The sequence below is a fragment of the Neltuma alba genome, unplaced genomic scaffold (assembly GCF_004799145.2).
Source record: "Neltuma alba isolate B1F8T4 unplaced genomic scaffold, ASM479914v2 tig00001210_pilon, whole genome shotgun sequence".
Lineage (NCBI taxonomy): Eukaryota > Viridiplantae > Streptophyta > Magnoliopsida > Fabales > Fabaceae > Neltuma > Neltuma alba.
This window is the reverse complement of record NW_021632377.1, coordinates 109,667-134,004: the sequence shown is the minus strand read 5'-3', so window position 1 is coordinate 134,004 and position 24,338 is coordinate 109,667. Positions and strand designations below refer to the sequence as shown.

Genomic DNA, 24,338 nt, shown 5'->3' with positions numbered 1-24,338 from the left:
TGAAAAGGTAACTCATTGAGGAATCTTGCCTGTGTGGATTGACTGTGTCGCTCTGTTTGAAGCTATTTGGCTGCAGGCTGTAAAAAGACTGCCACCCTAGTGACTTATTACCCCCTCTTTTTTTGACCTGGATTCCTCTGGTCCTTTACAATATGGGGAATGACATAAGCTTAAAAGATCAAGCTAGTGACAATTCGGTCCTGAAAAATTGATTAAAATGTGAGTTGTGAGTATGGATTCAAACCGTTATAAGAAAAGGAATATCAGTTACAAAACGAGAGTTTCATTTGAAACTTAAATATTTTATTTGCAATTAGTACTTTTATATTTACCATTGTCCGAATTACTATTCGCAACTCATTTTTTAGAAAATTTTATTCATAATCTAATTATTATTATTTTGATCTTTGGGTGAAGGGAAGAAAGCAAACTGGCTGGTTCAACCAAAAAACTGATCACTTGACCTATGGTCCGGTCTGGTTTAAGAGCTAAATTGATCATACAGTAAACCGATATCTACCTAGTTAAACCGATTGAATGATATGTTACTATTGATTCTATTTTTCTTATTCAGCTCATAATATCTTAGTCACTATAGATTTGAATGAACTTTATTGATATTTTGATATTAATTTTAGTTATTGAAGAATCGTAAATAAGAATATTTTTAAAATTGTTACACTTTGTTATGATTAAAATCAAACTATTATTGTATTTATTTGTATTTTGTTATTAGTGATTATTAATGTTGTATTATTTTTAATTAAATTATATTATTTTAATATAATTGGTTTAGCCTATTTTTCTTTAAACTACTACCTCAACTGTGGTTTATATTCAGTTTGGTTTTATGTTCCTTGTCCTTATTACCTAATTGTCATTTGCCTTTACAATTCGGGTTGAATTGAAGTCATGTGTGTGATCATTTAATAAGTAAATCAAGTTAAATATAATCATAATTTTGTGGCCGATATGGCTAACCTTTTCTTGCGCTCCTTCTTTTGCAATATAATTAATCAGATGTATTCTTGGATTCTATCTATCCTCCACACGACATGTCTAGACAATCAATTCATTAGTGGACTTTTACTTGTTTTATTGGAGAATTCTTAAATTTTGTTTTACGCTTGAAACGTTCGTTTGAAGGACCATGCCCATAATCAAGGTCGCAGCTTCTTCGCACTTGCCGTCAGCTGCCCAAAATCACCACTTCCTGTTGTCTTGTAATATAAGATAATATCAGAGGTTGGTTAGACAAAAATATATTTCAAAATATAAGATGTTATTAAGATAATTAATATAATTTTTTCACTTTCGTCATAGATAATAAAAGTGTGACACTAAAGACAATTTTATCATTTTTCAAAGATAAAAAAAAAAATTCTACTATTTTAGGACAAATTTAATGACTAAATTTTCATTTATTGGTACGTGATAAAAGTTAACAAACTTCTTATATTATGGACAAGTATTGCTCATTATTAATTTACAAGTATTATCTTAAATGATTACATTTAAATTTAATTTTAGATTCTTGCATTTTACTGTCGAAATATGCAGTTTTTGAAATGGGCAATCAAATAGTGAAGTGTAACAGCCTAACAGGATCTCTCTCTCTCTCTCTCTCTCTCAACCCTCACAACCCCCACAATAATGACCGGGCAAAATCTCAGCCACATGTCTTGTGGTCTTTTTATCCCCAACCTTCAACTTAAAATAAATGTCTGCTTTGAAACTACCATCACGTTTCCAAGTTCCCAGTCCCTTCAGACTTCAGAGCCAGAGCTTTCTGTAAAATGGCCGCTAAGCTAGTTCCCCCATCAATGGCTGATTCCCATCTCAACCCTCTTATTTTCAGAACCATGAACATCCCAAAGCTCCAAGGATATGTCGTATCAAGCCCTCGTTCAAAACCATACACTTCATCAAGATTTGCAGAGACCTCTTTTGGATTCAGACCCATCACTATCACAAAAGCTGCAGAACGAAGCTCTGCTTTGCTAGGTGATGAAGCACTTTCCCACTGCAAAACTGCACTTTATGAAGCTGTGCAAGGTACCATACTCACTTGGATTATTCTCTCTCTGTTTTTTTTGGTCATACGATGCTTCTCATTTTCTTCCATGGCCTGGAAAAGAGGAGAATGAGGAAATATGATTGATGCATATATGAAGGAATTAACAGGGGAATTTTTGGAATCACTTCTGCCAAGAAATCTGAGATTGATAATATAGTGAAGCAGCTAGAATCTTCGAGTCCAACTCCAGATCCAACTCACAATTTGGACAAGGTGAATTGAATTCAATTTCCAATATTGATTAACCGTGCCATCAGTCACATTCATTTATGAGCTTTCTGTTAAAATTGTTTTCATATTTGGAAGATGGCTGGGTGCTGGAGACTTGTTTACAGCACAATCACAATTCTGGGTTCCAAGAGAACGAAGTTAGGCCTCAGAGACTTCATCTCATTGGATGATTTCTTCCAGGTTATTGATGTAGCTGAGGTGTGTGTGAATATATATATATATATATATCATAAGTTTTCTCTCTAAGAATTTGGTTTTAGTGTTTGTTTGTTTATTTGACTAATTAAGGATGAACATGTGTGATTGCAAAAATGGAGAGCAAAGCAGTGAATGTGATCAAGTTCAGCTCAAAGGGGTTGAGTTTGTTGAATGGACAACTTAGTATTGAGGCCTCTTTCAAGATTGCCTCCTCAACAGTTAAATCTTCCTCACTTTATTTCCTTTTGTGATTGTTGCGATTTGGAAATTACTACTTAGCTGATAATATATATTACTGACATTTCGATTTTTGATCTGATTCACAGAGAGTTCTCATTAATTACGAAAACTCTACTATCACTCCTGACCAGGTATGGAAGTCATTTTAAGAAACATGTTCGTTGAACTTGAATGGGTTTTCTGTTAATTAGTCATAGTTATTGAATTGAATGTTGTGAATGCACAGTTAATGAATGTGTTTCGGAAGAACTATGATGTTTTGTTGAGCATCTTCAATCCAGAGGGATGGCTGGACACCACGTATCCTAATGCAACATTATGTTGATTTTGCCTTTATTTTCTCATGCTTCCTAAGAATTTACCCCAATTTCGGTGCAACTTAAACTCATTAGATCTAAACCATCTATATCTCATTTGGATAGTCATGATTTTTTTTTATTTGTTCAAAATAATTATTTTAATATGGGTAAAATCCAAAATAAAGACCATCTCTTAACTATCATTTTTTTAAAAAATAGTTTTTTCTATTTAAAATAATTAGTTAAAGATTTCAAATTTAGACCATTCAAATCAGATATAAATGGTACAGATTTGATGAGTCTAGAGTACTTATCAAAACGATGAGTACTGAAATTGGTTTTTTTGGCTTGTAAGAATAATAGTATTTCTAACCCCTATTTTCCTAAATCCAAACATAGCCTTAATTAGATTCTTTATTAGTAAAATGACATTTAGGTCTCCTGTTTTTTTTTTTTTTTTCAAGTCTATATTAACAATTCATCTCTTAGTAAGAATTTTTGACACCTACTTATTTTTGAATTTATTTTTCGGGCCTGAGTGTTATTATTTCACCTTCTTTGTTTCCACTAAATGAGTCCTATACATTTACATGAAGCACAAAATGAGCTGTATCACGATGATTTCCTACAATCTTTCTATAATAATTTACATGAAATTTCACTCTTTCTTTATTGTTTTAAATAGAACCAATTTGATTTTCTTAAAAAAAAAAAAAATTTGCTTGAAATGGGGATTGGTTCTTCTGTTGTGATTGTTTCTTGCTATGATAGATCCAATAGATATGTGGATGACACAATGAGGATAGGAAGGGATGACAAAGGCAATATCTTTGTACTGGAGAGATTTCAAGATCACAACTCTTAGACTCTCAAACTCACTTGAACTCAAATATTTTTCCTTTCCTTCTCCAACTTCTAATTTTAATTACTGATCGATGTACTCAGGTGGCATTAAGCTAAATTCTCTCTTACTATGCACAGATTGTACAATTGAAGACAGAAAAACTTAAAAGCTCCAGGATAAATAATTTGATTGGTGACAAAATTGTGATGTCTATCCTTTCTATATATATATATATATATATATATATATAAATTGCATAAATTGTATTTGTGCTCAATAGCATTCTTTTTGGAGTACTCCTTCCTACTAGCAAAAGGGTTAAGACTTTAAGATTTGGCAATTTGAGATGGCTGTCATCGTCAATCAAAAGCATCTATAATGGCAGGTAGATTGAGTGGCAATAGATTTAATATTAATATTAATATTCTTCGACTAAGATTTTAGTTTCAAGTCTTATTGAAAAAAAAAATAGTTAATCCTTCTAGATATCTAATTTTCCAAGGTTAATGAAATTAATTCAATTAATTGTTTGTAAGAAATTGTGTTGATTTTATTTTTTTAATCGAATGGTTTTTTTTCCAGAAATAAATCAAAGAAAGAAAAAAGAGTTAATATAATATTTGATTTTAATTTTAATTTTGGTCCCATAATTTTAAATTATAGAAACTTGGACTATTCTAATCTTTTAAGGAATCAAAACTTATAATTATAAGACTTAAAATGAAAATGAAAACAAATTAAAATGACTGAAGAAAAACCTATAATCCAAGAAAGTACTGCGGGTAACATGAAGCGACAGAAGTACAGAGTAAACAAAGAATTCCCGTGTCGCTGGAACCTCCTGTGTTTAATATGAGAAATAAATAATTAATTTAAAGAGATTAAAAATATTCATATAGTTGTTTATTTGTAAAATTAAATTATGCTATGTAATTATATATATAAAACTATTTTTCAATGAAAATTTTAATATCTTATAATTAATAAGGGTATTTTGAAAAAATTATAAATTTGAGAGACAAAATATATTGATATTTTATATTTGGAATTAAATTTAATCTTCAATTAGTTTTTATATTTAGGATCAGAAGTAGTATAGGATAAAGTTGAAATATTTTTTTCTCGTCAACAAAATTGAAAGAAAAAATTCTAGAACATGAATCTTGAAATTATTATTTCCCAATTCAAGTACCCATGAGTTGAAAATGACAAAGAAGAAAATGATATCTAATTTGGTATTTTGTAAATGTAGTTAAATGAAAAAATATCATTGTATTAGATTTTTAAAAAACTATTAAACTTATTATTACCAATACATTTCTTGTTATTGGTTGTTCAACACTTATCAATTCATAACTTATTAATAAATAATTTATTATTATCAATATATTTTTTGTCATTACTATTCAAAACTCTATAATAAACTTTTTTATATAAATATATTTTAATTATTTAATAATATTTGTAAAATATTAGATTAGATACCACTTTCTTTTACGTCATTTTCAACTCTTAAGTGCCTGATTTGAAATATCACATTTTTTCAATTTCTTTATTTTTTATTTTTCCATTGAAATGATATAATTATAGTATTAGTTAAATTAGCTGGTAAAAAAATAGTGTTAATTAAAATAATATGATGACCAATTTGATAAGTGAGATCGAAAAGAATAATTTACACATATTATTTAATGGTGGTAATTTTTATTAGTATATATTTTTTTTAATAAAAATAAAAATTTTATGAAGCCGAGGTACAACGTAAGATCTCGTCACCTCAAAACCGTCAAGTCAGTCTTTTCCCCTTTTCCCCTCCGCCGCCGATTCACCCGTCCTTTACTACAGCACTCGTCGCGGCTGTAATCTAGTTAAACGGATGTTAGAGAACTCGACTTCGAGTTTACCCGAAAACTCCATTCAACAGCGGAGGCACGCAGAGGAGGATGGTGGTAAGCCTGTCTCTGATGGACACCAAGACGAAGACGTTGACCGGAATGTCACCGGTGGCCGGTGGCCTCCAGAAGAGACTAAAGCTTTGCTCCAGATAAGGTCTGACATGGACGCTGATTTCAGGGATACCTTACCCAAAGTTCATCTTTGGCAACAAGTTTCCAGGTCAGTAGTTCCCATACATCGCTTCCTGTTCGATAAAAGTCCCCAGAGAGCTGCAAAATTTCAGCCTCTAAAAGATTATGGTTTTACGCGCTTCAAGTGTTAATTTGTGAATGTGAATTGTAAGTGCAATTTTCGTCTCGAATCTACGTCCTTACTTGTCTCTTACTTGTCTCTTCCGTTTTCCGTTCCGCACTATAAAGTATAGTCTTTTTTCTGTCCACTCCTCATCGAATTCCACGATTTTTTTTGCGCTGACTGTTACACTGTTATTCTTTTAACCTGGTTTATTTTTGCAACGGTTGAGACTTTTTTTTTTTTTTTGGTACAAGTGGTTGAAAATTTTTAGTTAACTGTAATGATTGGTTTTTGGAACTGTTCAGGAGATTACGGGGGCTAGGATATAATAGGAGTGCTAAGAAGTGCCAGGAGAAGTTTGAAAACGTGTACAAGTACTACAGAAGGACCAAGGAAGGTCGTTATGGCCGACCAACGGCAAGACTTACCGATTCTTTGAGCTTTTAGAGCCTCTTATGAACTCTCCTTACCCTGAAAAGGATGAAGAACAAGCGAGAAATACAGCAACAACACACCACAACCCCAATGGATTTGTCCGATGTTATTCATGGTGCTATTCAACATCCTTACCCCCCGAAAAGAATGAAGAACAGGCGGAAAACATATAGCCACAACACTACCCCAATGGATTTGTCCAATGTTATTCAAGATTCATTCCCATTTTCCATTCGGTTCTCTAGTGCCCCCTCTAGTTCAACTACTCCCTCTTCGAGCGAAGAATCAGAGGAAGACATTCGAAAGAAGAAAAGGAAACTGACGAAGTGTTTTGGGGGTTGATGAACAAAGTACTAGAGAGGCAAGTGGAGCTACAGAAGAACTTTATGGAGGTTTTAGTCAAATGCGAACAAGAGAGAATGGCAAGAGAGGAAGCATGGAAGATGCAGGAATTAGCTAGGATTAAGAGGGAACGAGAGCTTTTAGCTCAGGAAAGATCAATTGCTGCGGCAAAAGATGCAGCAGTGCTTGCCCTTCTGAGTAAGTTCACAGGACAAACGGGGACCATAGAATTACCTGAGAATCTACTTCCTAACGATTTAGATAAGGACGAGCAAGAAAATGATAATGCAGGCAGTAGTGTTCTTGAAAAGCAAGAATGTAGAAATGGTGGGAATTTCACACTGACGAGTCCATCTTCCTCTAGATGGCCCAAAGATGAAGTGGAAGCTTTCATTAGATTGAGGACAAACTTGGATGTGGAGAATGAAGGAAATGGGCTTAAAGGGTCTAATCCTATATGGGAGGAGATATCTTGTGCAATGAAGAAACTTGGGTACGATCGGAGTGCCAGGAGATGCAAGGAGAAATGGGAGAATATGAACAAATACTTCAAGAGGATGAAGAAAAAACCAGAAAAAGCCTCAGAGTCAGAGTCTAAAACATGTCCTTATTTTCATCAGTTGGATGCTCTGTATAATAGTGAAAGGCCTAATGAGAAGTTGGAGGATTCAGCCAGTTCTCATAAGGAGGATTCAGCCAGTTCTCATAAGGATCAACTGAAGCCTGAGAAGCCACTAATGCATCTTATGGAGGGTCAGTCCCAGTCATCATCAGAGGATGCTGACAGCGATGGAGGATCAGAATAATGAAATGGTGATACCCAATAATCATGAAGTGGCCATCATGGGTTGAAGAGCAAGAAGAGACCCTATTTTTGTGAACTTGTTCTAAATCTGATTCCACCCATCTCATGGCAGTGTTTTTGTTTGGTACGTCAATGAATATCTTCATCAGATTTTATTCGCTATGCGCTCTCTGCTCTCAGCTCATCATTTCATCATCAAACCCGCCCCAAAAAAAAGTAGTACTACTGCTTCAAAATTTTAGTGAAGAATTAATCATAGTTTAGATTTTTATTTAACAAAAAATTGTAAGTAGAAGGAGTGTTTATCTATAGCTTAAGTTATTTAAATTTTGGAGCACGCGTGCCGATCTAGAAAGAGTTGTGTGGGGGTGAAATAAAAGTCACAGGGTGTGTTGATTAATGTAGTACTATTTAAATCCTTGAATATTGCAACCCCATGATATGTGTGTTGATGGGAACAGGTTAAAGGTGGTGGTTGTAATATTGAAGTGTCAATTTGATGATTTGAAACTTGGAAGGTGCACTCACATTATTTTTATTATTGGCATCTGGAACTTCATCAATTTAAGCCAGATGAATTCATGTGCGAATCTTCTGTTATTATTAAATTTGTGGAATCTCTGAGATGGGCCACCCACCGTCGTTGATCGTTGCGCCAATTAGTCGGATGCTTAAAAGTTAAAATCATGGCAGCAGATGAAGGCGCGATAAGCTTCATTCTCTTTGTCCAAAATTGGATCAAAAGGGTTAAACTTTTTATACTCTTTCTTTTCTTTTCAAGAGATTGGAGATTTTCGGTGTCCTCTTTGTTTATACACCTAAAAGTCTATTTTCCATATTGTTTGTGCATGTAACAATGTAATTGTAAGCCGTCTTGTTTATTAATCGTGCTCCATTCATGTTCTACCAAATAAAGGTCCCACATTGGTCAAGATAGAGGATTTTAATAAAATGATAGAAATAAATTATAGAGTAATACTCCTCCGGTCCTTAATATAAGACTCATTTAACTAATTTGATTAGATTAAGGAAGTTAGGTAAGTTAGTTAATTATAAGAAAAGTGACACATTTTTTCTAAAATACCATAATCATCTTTCTTAGTACTCCCTCTCCCTCTTCTACTTGATTATGGGTGAAAGAGTATCTATAGGGGTAATTTAGAGAAAATTGATAAATATGAGAAATGAGTCTTATATTTAGGACCATTCAAGAGATTGGAGATTTTCGGTGTCCTCTTTGTTTTATACACCTAAAAGTCTATTTTCCATATTGTTTGTGCATGTAACAATGTAATTGTAAGCCGTCTTGTTTATTAATCGTGCTCCATTCATGTTCTACCCAAATAAAGGTCCCACATTGGTCAAGATAGAGGATTTTAATAAAATGATAGAAATAAAATTATAGAGTAATACTCCTCCGGTCCTTAATATAAGACTCATTTAACTAATTTGATTAGATTAAGGAAGTTAGGTAAGTTAGTTAATTATAAGAAAAGTGACACATTTTTCCTAAAATACCATAATCATCTTTCTTAGTACTCCCTCTCCCTCTTCTACTTGATTATGGGTGAAAGAGTATCTATAGGGGTAATTTAGAGAAAATTGATAAATATGAGAAATGAGTCTTATATTTAGGACCAAAACCAACTCAAGAATTGGGTCCTATATTAATGACTGGAGGAGTAATATTTAGTGGGGTATGATTGGAATATTGCAATTAATATATCAAACATTACTTATTATTTCTTACATATAATATCAAATTAAATTAAAATTAAGTTTCTTATAAGACAGAAGGGAGTGCTGATAACATTTGGTAAAATATATTTTTTTAAGAATCCTTTTTATTTTATTTTTGACCCGAGAAAAAAAATCCCTTTCTTTGAAATTAGAAAGAGTTCACGTGTAATTTTGTGAAGGCTGCACCTACACAAAAAATTGTAGAACAATGTGATATACAATCATTTAAATCTAGCACATAATTAGTTAAAGGTAACAATTAAAGAAAAGCAATATCGCACCGATTTTAAAAGATTACAAGAAAAATTGCTGAAAAAAAATTCCTAATTGCAAAATTTGACACTAACAAAATTTGATTAAGAACCCATGTGTAACTTACTTCAAGTAGATGTAGATCTCCTTCAACTGTATATAACTTATCTTTAAATATGTGCCAAATCAAAGACATTTACATATACTTGAATATATTGTATTGCACATAATTAAAAAAAGGTGCGGTTTTGGGTCCTTTAAATATCTCATAGCATAATAAGTTTTAGAATGAGAGAATTTTTTAACAATTCTTCCAAGACCATACAATGCATTGTTTCATAATTCTTTCTAAAGTGCCTGCAATTTCGCTCAAAATATTTTCAATGCAAAAATACATTTTAACTGAATTAGAAAATAACTAACATACTTCATTTTGCCTCTTACTGGTAGAATCAAATTCAGGTTGGGAGGGGTAAATTTTTTCCTTGGCATTTGGAGGAATCAAAATTATATTTTTTTCAATGCAAAAATACATTTTAACTGAATTAGAAAATAACTAACATACTTCATTTTGCCTCTTACTGGTAGAATCATATTTTCAATGCAAAAATACATTTTCTGCAATTAAAGAAAATAACTAACATACTTCATTTTGCCTCTTACTGGTAGAATCAAAATCAGGTTGGGAGGGGTAAATTTTTTCCCTTGGCATTTGGAGGAATCAAAATTATATTTCTTGAGTTTTTATTTAGAAGTAAAGTTTTTCATACTCACAGTGTATTAACCTTAAGTGCTAATATTCTAAACAAATCCTAAACCATCTTCATTCCTACTTACTAAGTGCCAAGAGCTCCAAACAAATCTTCCAAACAAATTCTAACCAGTTTTCGGACTCATTTGAAATAGTTTATAAATAACTTTTAATCATGGTTTATAAAATACGAGATAAATATATTAAGAAAATTTTATCTCAGATAATGTAAAACGTGTTTATAAATAATTTTAATGGTGATAGCTTATAAGTTCTTTATTCGCCTTCAATCATCTTCTCCCGCACCAACAAGCTTTTAAAACGCCCTTTCTTCGTCCGTCGGATTTCCTCACACTCAGATAAACGCATTGAGATCCGAGTATCTCCCCTCCCAGTCTCTCCCTTTCACTCGCTTTAAAATCTAAACCAACCATTCAATCCTCATTCAAATCTTTCACCGTTTCTGATTCACTGCTTTTTACTGCATTACTTTGTCCTACTCTCCCACTGCTGTTTTTTAAAAAATTTTAAAATTATATTTATAGCTCTATATCAGAAAATCCCCAACGTTCTTCTTGCGGCTCCTTTGGCTCTTTATCCATGGCGGACTACGAAGGCCACCACCACCAGAAGGAGACGGCATTGCAAGCCTTGAACACCATCATCCAGCTTCACTTCGAGAAGACTCTAGAGAAGAAGCGCGCCATTGATCTCCAGAAGAAGGAGCTTCACAAGCTCTTCCAGATTTTCTTCATCTTCCTCAGCCTCGTCTTCCTGACTCTCTCCAGTTCCTCTCGCCTCCAGTGCCGCCATTGCTGGATCCCTATCTCACTCCTCTCCCTCGCCCACCTCATCTTCTACGTCTCCGTTGCCCAGACCCTCCGCTGCATCAACGCCTTCAAGTACCAGCGCCGATGCCACAAGCTCACCCTGGGCTTAGCCACGGAGAAGCTGAGGGAGATGAAGATGAAGCTGCAGAGCGGGAATGAATTCGACGGAGTAGGGGACGAGGAGTTCGAGATTCACTACCAGGAACCACCAGAGAGCTATTTCGGCAAGTTCAAGAGGAATTGGGCTCTCCATTTTGGCTTCTTGATCTTGATCTACGGCTTTATGGTATCTGCTTCTGTTGTCCTTCTCTGTTTTTAGATCTTACTTCTTCTGTGGTAGATCCCAAGATCCATATATCTGAACTGAATTAAAATATGTATTCACTCTATTTCATTTCCAATCCGGAAACATTAGATCTAGCCATTAGTTTAAGATTGTGAATTTGTGTGTAAGTGAGGGGGAAACAGTTATTATTTTCAGCGAAAACATGCTCTTTTTCTATCCCTCCCAGTCTTCCTCACCATACCTTTTCACTTTTCAGCTTTCCTTCTTCTCTTTTGACTCGTAATCAAATGAACACCTTTCCATTTGGTTGGGTGCCTTTTTGCTTGCGACCATCAAGTATCAGGAAACAAGTGAACTTTTTCTTGTAACAGAAAGCAGAAATACAGTAACATTTACGATACCTTTACCATGATAATTAGTAGCCAGTTAAATAAGTTGAATAGATTTAATAATATTTATTAAATTAATTATTTATAATAAGAGATATTATTTTTAAAAAAATTTATTAATTTATTATTTGTAATAAATAAGTAGTAATTAATAATTAGAGCTGAGGAACTAGCCACACGAGGCAGAGAGGTTCGGAATTCAATCAGTAACTAGCCATATTTATTTGTTTATTTAAACAATAATTTCAAACACTCACTCCAGTGTGCAATCTGAGCAGGCATGCTCCTCCAGTCCTCTTCCTCTTCTTTTAGAAGCATGCTCTTCGGCTGTCATTCTCTATTATTAAATTAAATTATTTAATTGTTTTTTTCAAATTCCAAATATCGCCTTTTTTTATTTTTGAAAACAGGAAAAATATTTTCCGTATTAAAAATTATTATTTCAATTTTATACATTAAAAAATCCATTTTTTTAATCATTATCTTGTGAGTTGACATGTCCCTTGGACCCCGCACAAATGCCGGGAATACAGGAAATCTTTGCATGAAAAATAAAAATGTACACTGAATTTGACAATTGGATGCCCAATCAATAAATACTTACAACTGTTTAATTTTCCGATCTTTTTTTTCCTCCTTTTCTTTTCTGAAAAATAAATATGATAGCATATTAGCACAAGTCTGGTCAGCGATAGAGTTAGCTACCGGCTGAAGCTGTTTCTCCTGCAATGAGACCAAAGCAGCTACGCCGTCGAGATTGCACTGCATAATGACTTGTACGCATTCACGCACTGTTTAAATTTTTCTTCAGCCATCACCTGCAACCAAGTAATTAAAAAGAAGCCCTTTGATGAGACCAGATTCCACATATTATTAAACACATCATCATATTGTTGCAATTTTTTTTTTTCTTTCCTTAAACATTATAGGTGGTTTGATTGGTTTCTAATGCCGATTCTAAAGAATTTAGCATCGGGTATTGTGTACGAACATATTCATCAGGAGGGTCCATCTAACAATTACAGTTCGGTATGGTTTGCACCTCTATTTCCAACTCATGTATTAAAGATGTTGAAAGGCTAAACATAAATATGTCAACCTCACCTGGGAGGGGCCTTGATGCTTATCAGGATGCCATTTCAAAGCTGATAACCGGAAACTACAATTGAAAAGAAAGATATCAGTAATTTATAACTTTTATGTAATGCGTGTGTGGCAAGATCTTGCCCTTTAGTGTTGAGTTCGGTATAAATGATGCCAAGGACCACTTACGCGTTTTTAACATCTTCAATCTTTAAAGGACCTGTGGGAGGCAGACCAAGGATAGTTCTATCGGAAAGCAAACCTACACGAAAGGAATCAATGTCATCATTAGACTCGTCATCACTTGCAGACTCAGCATCACTTTCATTGGTCCACTTTCTAGTTTTCCTTCTATTTGCCCAGCTTGAGTGCTCCCTCTCCCTCCTGTGATCGAATCCAGATGTTGAGTTCTCAAATGAAGACCCCCGCCAATCGCAGAAGGACCACGTTGACGATTTAAAACCAAATCTTGAGCAGAAGATTGTCTCAGGATCATCAAAGTCCTCACAGAAACTCTCTCTTCTGATTTTCCCTGAATTGGGACAACCAAACGCTCATCAATGGCCAGGCAAGTAAAATGCACATCAATTTCAACTTTAAAAAAAATGATTTTAACTTCTTGAATCAAGCTCAAATTATTTTAAATTTGACGCTTAACTATAATGACTACCATGCTCTAAAACTATACACATCATTGGATGTGTTGTTCCTCAGATCTAACAAGTATGATATACAAAAAAATGCTTTTGTTATCTAGTTCTCAACTTATACACAGAGCTTGTCAGACAAATGAGTGGGGGAAAATATAGATGAACACAAAAGAACTCACCTTTTGGTTTTGGGTTCCTTTTTGATTTTCCATGCCACCGACGAGACTTTGGTCGACCTTTATTATCACGGTCACCTGGATTATCTTGATCTCCACACTGATCGCAATCTCCTTCAAGTTTCCATGTTTCTCTCTCCTGGGTAAAAAGTGCAAAACAAAAGCGTGTGAACATGATAATTTGTTGATAGGTAGCATTCGTGGTATACAGAAATGTGTAAGTTATTAAACTCCAAGCAAATGCGCTATTCAATGGTGTCTGTTAGAACATAAAATAAAACCATGCTCTCTAGCATCTCTATGATTGACAGTGCAGACACCCACTGCGCATAGCCCGTCAGGAAGGAAGCTCTTACACTTTTAACAATAGTTAAAATCTGATTGATTAGCTTTACTTAGCTAGTAGTCAGTTTACTAAGCAATCAAAACTGACTACAAAGTTTGGTATTACAATCTATTCTTTGAGTCACAATGAACTGAAGCAAAATTCAACCAATGCCTACATTGGTTTCCCTCTTGCTTCTTTTCTCCTCTAACCAAACCTTAAAGTCACTATATATGGGAAGTGTTAACCATTTGAGGATCAAAGATGCAACTCGGTTGTGAAAATTGTTTTCTGCAAAAGCAGCTCCTTTCTGGACTTGCAGTCCTTGTCTTTAACCCACAAACTTAATCCAGACTCTCACAGCCTCACCAAGAGAATTGAGCAGCCAAGGGCAGTGCAGATGAATAATCATGCAATTGCAGATTTGCAGCAATCAATCAATATAAAAAGGTACTCCGGAACATGGAATAACAAGAATTCTCAACATAATTAAAATCTTAAACAGCATACCTGAGATGAAAATTGGGAGGACCCACTATTGTAAAGGAGATCCTTCAGAGCTTTCTTTGCATCCGAGCGCTTTTCACGCACTACAAATCTGATATGATTCTGAAGTCAAAATTTTGTCATCAGAAATTTTTTTTGGCAATTTTGGCATCAGAAAAATTTTTGGTTTAAGAGTTATGATCTAAGCAGCCAAAATATAATTCCCGTAATAAATATGTTTTGAATTCCATGGAATTCATAGCATTCAAACGCCAGAAACAAACACTAATCTTCAATAACTAAGTGGATGTAACAACAGCAGGATGTCTCATACATTACTTGTAACAAACTTAACATTCAAGAAATGCCTTAAAGCCATATGCTGAAGTTGCACATTGGATGGCTGTTGATTTCTTCTTACATTCTGCAAAAGTATGGTGTTTATCATGCTTTCTAACAGCTACCAAACAGAGCTTGGAAGAAGGGGAAAAGTTACAGGGCCAATGGACAATGGTTATGTAGCAGCACTTCAAGGAAGAAATGAGCAACAAACAAACAACTAACCAATTCGTAGCCGCAAATTTTTACTTTTATTTTTCAAGTCTCTGTACTATGCAAATTACATTTTCAAAATCCAAAGCAACATCTTCTGCGGCTCTCTATTTCTGCATTAAAATTGCTTAGAAGCAGCTTGAGCCAAAACTTGAGCAGAGAAACCCCACCCTAAGAACAATTTGAACACGCAATGCAATAATTTTAGTTCATATTGGATAGAGGCGCGCCCGTTTTTCAAGTGGTCTATTCTTTTGGTCCCATTTTGAGATGAAAAGCAAAAATTGAGAATCTGAAGTCAAGCAAACCAGAAAAATAACAGCTTAAGCAATGAGGGAGATAAAAACTCACAGAGTTGGATTTATTCTTCCTTCTCTGAAACGAAGTGGAATGAAAGGCCGAGGAAGAATGGGTTGGTGCTAGATTCGGTAAAGGAATCAGGTAAGTCTTGAGCGATATCACGTTTCGCCATCGGGATATTTGCATATCGAATCGTCAAGATCGAAGAAAGGCTTGACTTTAGAGAGTTTGACGCAGAATGAGCTGCGATGTATGAATTAAAAGGCGTTTACGAGCGGAGGAAATGGATGCGAGACTTTGAGGTGAAGCGACCCCGAGGGCGTCTCCGCACGCTCCGTTCACCAAAGCAAAAGCCACATGGGGGTGGGGAGTTGCCGCCACCGTAGATTCTCCAACATGGGCCTGACCCGTCATCTAGCCTGCTAGAATAGATTCATTTTCCAACGAGGTGAGTTCACAACGGCATGACAAACGAAAGTTTGGATTTTTATTAAAAGAAATGTTTACTTTTCGTGATTAACAGTGCCTGAATAAAATTGTCTTCAATAAGGGAATAGTGTGTAGAAGAAAAATTATAAAAATTTAGCAATGATTGGTTTCTTGTTTTGAAAATAGAAGTTTTATTCAAAAAATACATTTAAATTTTATTTTTCAGTTTTGTGTTTTGAACAATAGAAAAGTGAAGAATCTCACAAAAATTGAAATAACTAGATTTTAAATAAAAAATTTCTACAAAAATTATTATTATTTACAAGTTCGATTGAAATTTAGTAACTTCAAAGTTTATTTTTATATTCTCCCATAAAAATTAATTTTTTTATAAAAAGCAAAAAAAGTCCGAACATATTTTTAAATGGTTTGTTACTTTTTATTCTATAAAATTAAAGAATAGGTCGAGAACATTGTATTTTCATTAGTGACAATAATACCAACAAACCAAACTATTTTTTCACTCTTCACTTCACCAATATATTATATATGTATATATTAAAATAATATTCAAACTATAGCCTAATTTCAAGTAGGGACAGATAATATCGTTTCTCAGATTTCCTCATTCATATGTCATGCAGCGTAATTCTACAGCAACTACTTAAAGTAACAAGCATTGCAAAGTATAATCCTCGTGCGTGCAGCTTGGTCAAACATCTGCCCAGCACATTTTGTTTTATTCATTTGATGAAGACTCCTCTCTTTCCAGATTTAAAGTGCCAAAGTCAGCTCAAAGAGATTTAAAGTACTCCAAAAGATTTTTTCCTGTCCCAATAAGTACGTTTTTCAGGATTCGAACTTGTATTATCTTCTTTATGAAGATGAGACTTCTTATTTACCATGTCAACAACAACTTATTGGTATTTATACTAGCTCTTTGTAACAGGATTATATGCAACCCTTTTTTAATGGTATCAGACCAAAGAGTCTTTACATTGTGATTTCCTAAAATTGTAGTACCTTCACTCCTAATTAATCTTGTTTATAGACTATAAACAAACTCTTATAATTAGAACAAGAGATAATATATTATACACTATCTCTGATCCTTAATATAAGAATTAGTTAACTAATTTGAATAGATTAAAAAAAAAGATAAGTTAGTTAATATAATTATATTTATAATAAATATGTATTATCTTCTTAAAATACCTTTGTTAATCATGTTTATTAGTTAAAACTACCATTTGATGAAACATTTAACATATGCAACAAACACTCCCTTAAAGTGCCAAAGTCAGCTCAAAAGAGATTTAAAGTACTCCAAAAGATTTTTTCCTGTCCCAATAAGTACGTTTTTCAGGATTCGAACTTGTATTATCTTTTTATGAAGATGAGACTTCTTATTTACCATGTCAACAAACAACTTATTGGTATTTATACTAGCTCTTTGTAACAGGATTATATGCAACCCTTTTTTAATGGTATCAGACCAAAGGAGTCTTTACATTGTGATTTCCTAAAATTGTAGTACCTTCACTCCTAATTAATCTTGTTTATAGACTATAAACAAACTCTTATAATTAGGACAAGAGATAATATATTATACACTATCTCTGATCCTTAATATAAGAATTAGTTAACTAATTTGAATAGATTAAAAAAAAAGATAAGTTAGTTAATTATAATTATATTTATAATAAATATGTATTATCTTTCTTAAAATACCCTTGTTAATCATGTTTATTAGTTAAAACTACCATTTGATGAAACATTTAACATATGCAACTATTACAAAGATTACTTTGAGAAAAAATAGATAAATGTAATAGACAAAATAGATTAGGGTCTTATATTTAAGACTAAATTAAATGTCAAACTAGTTCTCAAATTAAGCACAGGAGAAGATAGTATATATAGATATAATTTGTAAATATATATATATATATATAGATTGATCGATTTTTCCTACTGTGTCATCATTCAATTAATATAAAAATAAATGAATAGCCAGAACGTAATTGGATTGGGATCGTGGGGGTACGTAAAGAAGAGAAAGGTGGAGAAGAAATGGAGGGGTTCCACCAAGAATTAGGTGGTGTGTAGTAGTCGGATCAAATATCCATTCCTACCACCGAGGGCTCCACTGCTTTTCTATCAATCCTGATCGATATTTGAGCTCATATGCTCAGTCCTCCATCAATAACACTAAAAACTACCATGCTCTTGCTATATCTTTAAGAACTAATTAAAGAGAAGAAAAGGCAACGAGTTGGTGTGATTGTGAGCTCGCGGTGATACGTAAGTGGAAGACATGGGAGGTTGTGGGAGCAAATCCCGAGTTCCGAAAGAAACTGGGCAGCACGAGCACAACACAGCACCAGGAGAAGCCGTTGTTGGTCATAATAATGAGGCCATCTCTGAGTCTGGTCAGTCTCAACCTCAAGTTGAAGCTCGTCGTCCTCAACTTTCACTCCATGAGATCCTGGACGTGGATCTCGACCACCAATCCAACAAACGCCCTTCTCTTAGCTACCTCTTCCATCAGGTACCCGCTGCCTCTTATTTCTTTGCTATTTTTTTTTTTTTCTGTCTTCAGTTTTCCAGAATCTTAATAAGCTAAAAGACATGGCTTTTGTTTTTTATTTATCTTTTTTGCTTTTTCATGGCATGATTCTCTTGGAGATCTGTTAGATTTGGTTCAAATATATCCTAAATACAAGAACTAATTGATTGATTTAAATAGATTAAGAAAATAAGTTATATTAGTTATTTGTAATAAACAGATATTATCTTTCTTAAAATATTTTTACTAATCAAGTGTATTGGTTAAAATTACTATTATTAGAAGGATTATCTTAAAAAAAAACATAAATATTAAAATCTTATATTAAGTACTAAAATAAAAGTCTAACAACTAACTACCAGAGCTAGTATATAGTTTTGGTGGAGAGTATCTTTATCGCTGGCAAGTTGTAAATTTGCCTTTTTATTGTTTGTTTTGGTAGTTTTCAATTTGAAACCAAACATACATACTTGGCGTCAGTCACAATCTTTTGGTGGATTCCACACTTGATAACGTTGAGATATATGGCTCAGCTCTACTTGAGATCACTGCAGGAAGGAATTTTTTTAATTTTATCATGCATTATTATAACTGCTGCGTCTACTATAGTTATTTTATATCCCTTTTTTTTTTTCTCTTTTTGCATGATTTTGTTTGTTATAGTCAATACACTTGATTCGGGATAAATCTGCCCCCTTTCCCCTATTATTGCCAATGTATATTGAATACTACTTTCGGTCTTTAATATAAGATTTTATTTGACTTTTATTTTGGTCTTAAATATAAGACCCTAATCCATTTTGTCTCTCATATTTATGTTTTTTTTTCCAAATTAATTCTTCTAACAATAGTAGTTATAGCCAATATACTTGATTAATAAGAATATTTTAAGAAAGACAACACCTATTTATTACAAATAACTAACTTAACTTCTCTTTTTAATTTCCTCAAATTAGTCAACTAGCTCTTATAATTAGGATCGAATATAGTATTTCAAAAAAGTAAATACCTTTCTTAGTAATGGGATCGGAAAAAGAATAGAAAAGATGATTCCTTATTGTATTTCCGATGAGGAAGTGCCCTACCACAAGGATATATCATTTGGTTAGCTCTTCTCAGCCAGTTTTTGATATATTGCCTGGTTAGCTAATAGCTTCTATTTGTTTCGAAGATTCCAAACATCACATCAAATCCAAACTACCTATTTTTTTAATTACTTTTTGTTTTTTTGAAAAATCAAAATTAATTACATAATATTGCCTACCTTAAATATAAGAACTGTTTGAAAATTTAATTTAATTCTGAATGTATACTCTAATTCATTTGTTTCACTTATTTATTATTTCTCTCATCATTTTGTTTCACTTATTTATTTATTTTCTCTCAAAGTAATCCTTATGGTAATGAATCATATTAAATAATTTTTATTCTAATACATATAATTAACAAGAATATTTAAAAAAACAACACTTCTTTATTATAATAACTAAACTAATTTTTTAAATATTTATAACTAAAATTTATAATGTGCATAGCCTTTGCAGGACCCCATTTGTTGGGATCCCATTGGGTTCACGTACCACACTACTGCTAATGCATGCGTCTCTTCATCTGTGGTCTTCATTAAAAGGACTGTTGTGTCCCCAGGGCTACATGATTGATAAATTAAAACTTATACTTTATAAAATTAAATTTAAAAAATACATAATGAGATTGCATGTATGTATAGATGCGTATGCATGCATACATACATTACACACACGCATATATGTAATGTCTTACGAAGTGTTTGATGTATTATAATGAAAACTATAACGTTTATTAATACTTTTATAATTATTATTAAAAAAAGATTCTTATTTTTATTTCTTTTTTGAGTTAAGTATAAAGGAGTGTGGAAAGCACTCCAGATACATAGAACCCTGATTCAAAAAAGAAAAAAACTTAAAACCCATTATAAATACTACTTATGTTGAACTCTTCGTAAGCATGTACTCGGTAATATGAAACCAATATATACTAAAAAAATCTGTTGAGAACGACCAGGCCCTATGCCGGGAAAAAAAAAGGAAAAATCACTAACAGGTCCCACAGAAGGCAATTTATTACTCTGAGGTCCCACGAAATGTCAAAATCACTGACAGGTCCCAAGGGACCTCAGAGTAATATTTTCGTTTTGTAAAATGACATTACTGCCCCTCATATTCCAGATTCACATTTACTCTGTCATTACGATTTACAACCTCAGCAGCGACTATTAACAACCTAATGAGAGGGCGTTAACAACCCTAGCAGTATCCGTTAACAACTTACTTTATAGAATTATATAACCTCTACATAAGAGTAAATTATAACCAAATAATATAATACAACAACTTTAACACTAAAATGGAAAGCTTTTTGATATCATTAAGAATTTTAACTAGATCTAATAGGATTATAGTAATATTTTAATGCAAAGATCCATTTACAATCTCAACAGCGATTATTCACAACCGAATGAGAGGGCATTAACAACCTAAGCAGTAGCCGTTAACAACTTACTTTATAGAATTATATAACCTCTGCATAAGAGTAAATTATAACCAAATAGTATAATACAACAATTTTAACACTAAAATGGGAAGCTTTTTGATATCATTAAGAATTTTAACTAAATCCAATAGGATTATAGTAATATTTTAATGCGAAGATCCATTTACAATCTCAAGAGCAACTATTAACAACCGAATGAGAAGGCATTAACAACCTAAGCAGTATCCGTTAACAACTTACTTTATAGAATTATATAACCTCTGCGTAAGAGTAAATTATAACCAAATAGTATAATACAACAACTTTAACACTAAAATGGGAAGCTTTTTGATATCATTAAGAATTTTAACCAAACCCAATAGGATTATAGCAACATTTTAATGCGAAAATCCATTTACAACCTCAACAGTAAGTATTAATAACCTAAGGAGAATTGTTAACAACCTTAGCAGTGCCTGTTAACAACTAACTTTATCGGATAATATAACTTCTAACTATAACTAACTAAACTATAACTAAATAGTCTTAAAGTTAATCTTATATAGTTGTTAGAGGTTATATTATCCTATAAAGTCAATTGTTAATAGATACTGCCTAGATTGTCAACAGCTCTCTTTGGATTATTAATACTCACCATTGAGGTTGTAAATAGATCTTCGCATTAAAATGTTGCTATAATCCTATTGGGTTTAGTTAAAATTCTTAATGATATCAAAAAGCTTCCCATTTTAGTATTAAAGTTGTTGTATTATACTATTTGGTTATAATTTACTCTTATGCGGAGGTTATATATTCTATAAAGTAAGTTGTTAACTGATACTGCTTAGGTTGTTAATGACTTCTCATTCGGTTATTAATAATCACTGTTGAGGTTGTAAATGGATCTTTGCATTAAAATATTACTATAATCCTATTGGATCTAGTTAAAATTCTTAATGATATCAAAAAGCTTCCCATTTTAGTGTTAAAGTTGTTGTATTATATTATTTGATTATAATTTACTCTTATGTAGAGGTTATATAATTCTATAAAGTAAGTTGTTAACGGATACTGCTAGGGTTGTTAACGCCCTCTCATTAGGTTGTTAATAGTCGCTGTTGAGGTTGTAAATCGTAATGACAGAGCAAATGTGAATCTGGAATATGAGGGGCAGTAATGTCATTTTACAAAACGAAAATATTACTCTGAGGTCCCTTGGGACCTGTCAGTGATTTTGACATTTCGTGGGACCTCAGAGTAATAAATTGCCTTATGTGGGACCTGTTAGTGATTTTCCCAAAAAAAAAGCATGTACTCGGTAATATGTATTGGTTTCATAGGCCTGGTTGTTCTCAACAGATTTTTTTTTTAAAAGAAAAAATTATTTGGTAATTTGTTTTTAATAAGTTTTAAAGAAAAACAGAAATTTGTTTTTAAAAACTAAAAGAACAAAAACAATTTTTTTTGTTTTTGCATTTTTTAATTTGGTATAAAAAAGTTCTTATTTTTTATTTTTTTTTAGGTAAGTATAAAAAAGTGTGGGGAGCACTCCAAATACATAGAACCCTGATTCAAAAAAGAAAACAACTTAAAACCCATGTATTTGGTAATATATATTGAAGTTTCATAAGCCTTGTTGTTCTCAACAGATTTTTGTTTTAAAAACGAAAAAAAAAATTATTTGATAATTTGTTTTAGTAAGTGTTTTAAAAAAAAGAATTTTTTTAAAAAACTAAAAAACCAAAAAGAATCTTTATTTTTTTTTGTTTTTGCATTTTTTTATTTTTTATTTTGGAAAAATTAGAAACCTTTATTCTCTATTCGATATCTTTTTCTCCATTTGACTACTTGAATTCTCATTGAAGCTTCATCCTCTAATATCAATATATTTATTTTCAAATGTAAGTTTTCACAACAATTATCCAAACATATGCTTTTGTTTTGTGTTTCATAAACTTGTGTTAAAAAAATTATTTTATAAAACTGTTTTGGGCGAAAAAGTATTGATGATAATTTGTTCAATAAAGATTATTATGATGGACACAAAACTCTTCCAAACCCCCATGATGATTTGAAGTTGAATGAAGAGTTTAATAACAAAGATATAAAGAACTATATATAACCAAAATCATTATTCATGATATTATATGTCATATATGTGAACATTATTTTTCTCAATATTTTATCATCTCTAGCGTTTATATAATATCAGAGTGAAGATGTGAAAGCAAATAATGTGAAGGGAGAAACATTAGATTGTGAAGTGAAGGGGTCAAATGAAATGGATGAAGGAATGAAACAAGAATCACAAGCAATAGAGGCAAAGGACAAATTCTCAGAGGAAACACAAAGCAGCAACAAGGCAGAGAAATGTGAAGGAAATGAGAGTGAGCAGGAAGCAGAGGCAAAGACATCTATCTGCAAGATGAAGTGAGGACTTTATCACATTCACTGCTTTCCCCATCTGCTAGTCCCTCTATTGTGGTTGAGATAAATCAATATTTATTAATTTTATGTTTTTATTTTGGGAAAGTTACCCATATTAAATTGTTAAATTTGGCTTGTAATTTGTAAATATTAATTTGTCATGACTTAGTTATTATTATTAAATGAAATTTAAGAGACCTATTTATATTTATTTTTCTTGTATAAAAGCTTATGTGTAATTTTCTTTCGTTTTATTTTCAATGCAATCCATGATAAACCGTTAAATTTAATTAAAAAAAAGAAGAGCAAAAAGAATCACCCATGGGTTTATTCACATATCAAGTAACATGATGCACACGTGTATTAATCCTTGTTCTTTGTTTTGATATATCCAATCAGTGGGAGCAAAGTTTTTATTTGGGAAAATTACATAGAGGTCCCGAGGACTAGAATTTATTCATCCAAAATCCCTTGAAATTATGAAATTCTTCCCAAGTCCCCATGGCCTATAAAGCAAAACATTGTAATTGTGAAAAGTCTATTTTGCCCTCGTTGATAGAAAAATAAAAAATGAGGGGGGAGGGGAATGCTTTCAGTTGGTGCATTGGGTGCTGCATGTATGAAGAAAAGAAGCTTCACGAAGAAGGAACAGAGGTCTGCAACCATTTCTATTGTCTCTGTTATTTCAAGCAAGCTATGTTTTTTCTTAGGTTTCATCATTAACAACATCTGTTTGCTTTCATCCACAACCATTGAAAGTTTAATATTGGTTTCAAAAGTTGATTGGCTAAGAGTGTGTGAGTATTAAGGATATGATTCAACTCACTTGAACTATCAAGGGATGCTCATTTTAATTATATGTAGTTTTAATAATCTTAGGTGTGGTTTTGTTATGTGTAGTTAAAGTTATAAAATGAT

The 24,338-nt window shown here is 32.6% G+C and overlaps 5 protein-coding genes across 6 annotated transcripts; 4 read left to right on the top strand and 1 right to left on the bottom strand.

Moving 5' to 3' along the window:
• Positions 1-1,777: 1,777 nt before the first annotated feature.
• On the top strand, positions 1,778-4,166 carry LOC114753333 (probable plastid-lipid-associated protein 7, chloroplastic). Of its 2 annotated transcripts, none has more exons than XM_028942027.1 (7): positions 1,778-2,055; positions 2,175-2,290; positions 2,384-2,506; positions 2,626-2,724; positions 2,833-2,877; positions 2,973-3,046; positions 3,826-4,166. In XM_028942027.1, exons 1-7 carry the CDS (start codon positions 1,797-1,799, stop codon positions 3,908-3,910), a joined length of 801 nt encoding a protein of 266 aa, XP_028797860.1. In that variant the 5' UTR covers positions 1,778-1,796; the 3' UTR covers positions 3,911-4,166. The 2 variants fall into 2 exon arrangements, with proteins under 2 accessions (XP_028797860.1, XP_028797854.1); XM_028942021.1 differs by having other exon boundaries at positions 3,817-4,166.
• Positions 4,167-5,751: 1,585 nt separating this feature from the next.
• LOC114753381 (trihelix transcription factor GTL1-like) lies at positions 5,752-7,536 on the top strand (the record flags this gene model as incomplete). The annotated part of the gene is given in 5 exon segments (XM_028942075.1): positions 5,752-6,004; positions 6,385-6,488; positions 6,491-6,582; positions 6,668-6,845; positions 6,848-7,536. Coding segments are annotated over 5 exon segments (1,302 nt in total), but the record flags the coding sequence as incomplete, so codon positions are not given.
• A 3,369-nt stretch (positions 7,537-10,905) lies between these two features.
• LOC114753913 (uncharacterized) lies at positions 10,906-11,768 on the top strand. Its single transcript, XM_028942619.1, has one exon. It carries the CDS (start codon positions 11,005-11,007, stop codon positions 11,551-11,553), a length of 549 nt encoding a protein of 182 aa, XP_028798452.1. The 5' UTR covers positions 10,906-11,004; the 3' UTR covers positions 11,554-11,768.
• A 644-nt stretch (positions 11,769-12,412) lies between these two features.
• LOC114753713 (uncharacterized) lies at positions 12,413-15,870 on the bottom strand. Its single transcript, XM_028942427.1, has 6 exons — positions 15,533-15,870; positions 14,654-14,752; positions 13,822-13,957; positions 13,182-13,524; positions 13,014-13,068; positions 12,413-12,727 (listed from the first exon to the last, which is right to left on the bottom strand). The coding sequence occupies exons 1-6, from the start codon at positions 15,665-15,667 to the stop codon at positions 12,653-12,655; spliced, it is 843 nt and encodes a 280-aa protein (XP_028798260.1). The 5' UTR covers positions 15,668-15,870; the 3' UTR covers positions 12,413-12,652.
• Positions 15,871-18,167: 2,297 nt separating this feature from the next.
• On the top strand, positions 18,168-23,540 carry LOC114753150 (uncharacterized). The gene is made up of 2 exons (XM_028941820.1): positions 18,168-18,461; positions 23,206-23,540. The coding sequence occupies exons 1-2, from the start codon at positions 18,228-18,230 to the stop codon at positions 23,425-23,427; spliced, it is 456 nt and encodes a 151-aa protein (XP_028797653.1). The 5' UTR covers positions 18,168-18,227; the 3' UTR covers positions 23,428-23,540.
• Positions 23,541-24,338: the final 798 nt, after the last annotated feature.

Coding starts and splice junctions, on each gene's coding strand:
- LOC114753150 (XM_028941820.1), top strand. CDS start 18,228: ATGGGAGGTTGTGGGAGCAAATCCCGAGTTCCGAAAGAAACTGGGCAG. Junction 18,462..23,205: donor TTAGCTACCTCTTCCATCAG/GTACCCGCTGCC, acceptor ATATAATATCAG/AGTGAAGATGTGAAAGCAAA.
- LOC114753913 (XM_028942619.1), top strand. CDS start 11,005: ATGGCGGACTACGAAGGCCACCACCACCAGAAGGAGACGGCATTGCAA.
- LOC114753713 (XM_028942427.1), bottom strand. CDS start 15,667: ATGCAAATATCCCGATGGCGAAACGTGATATCGCTCAAGACTTACCTG. Junction 14,753..15,532: donor GGAAGAATAAATCCAACTCT/GTGAGTTTTTAT, acceptor TTTTGACTTCAG/AATCATATCAGATTTGTAGT. Junction 13,958..14,653: donor CCTCCCAATTTTCATCTCAG/GTATGCTGTTTA, acceptor CTTTTTACCCAG/GAGAGAGAAACATGGAAACT.
- LOC114753333 (XM_028942021.1), top strand. CDS start 1,797: ATGGCCGCTAAGCTAGTTCCCCCATCAATGGCTGATTCCCATCTCAAC. Junction 2,878..2,972: donor CTACTATCACTCCTGACCAG/GTATGGAAGTCA, acceptor GTGAATGCACAG/TTAATGAATGTGTTTCGGAA. Junction 3,047..3,816: donor GAGGGATGGCTGGACACCAC/GTATCCTAATGC, acceptor TTGCTATGATAG/ATCCAATAGATATGTGGATG.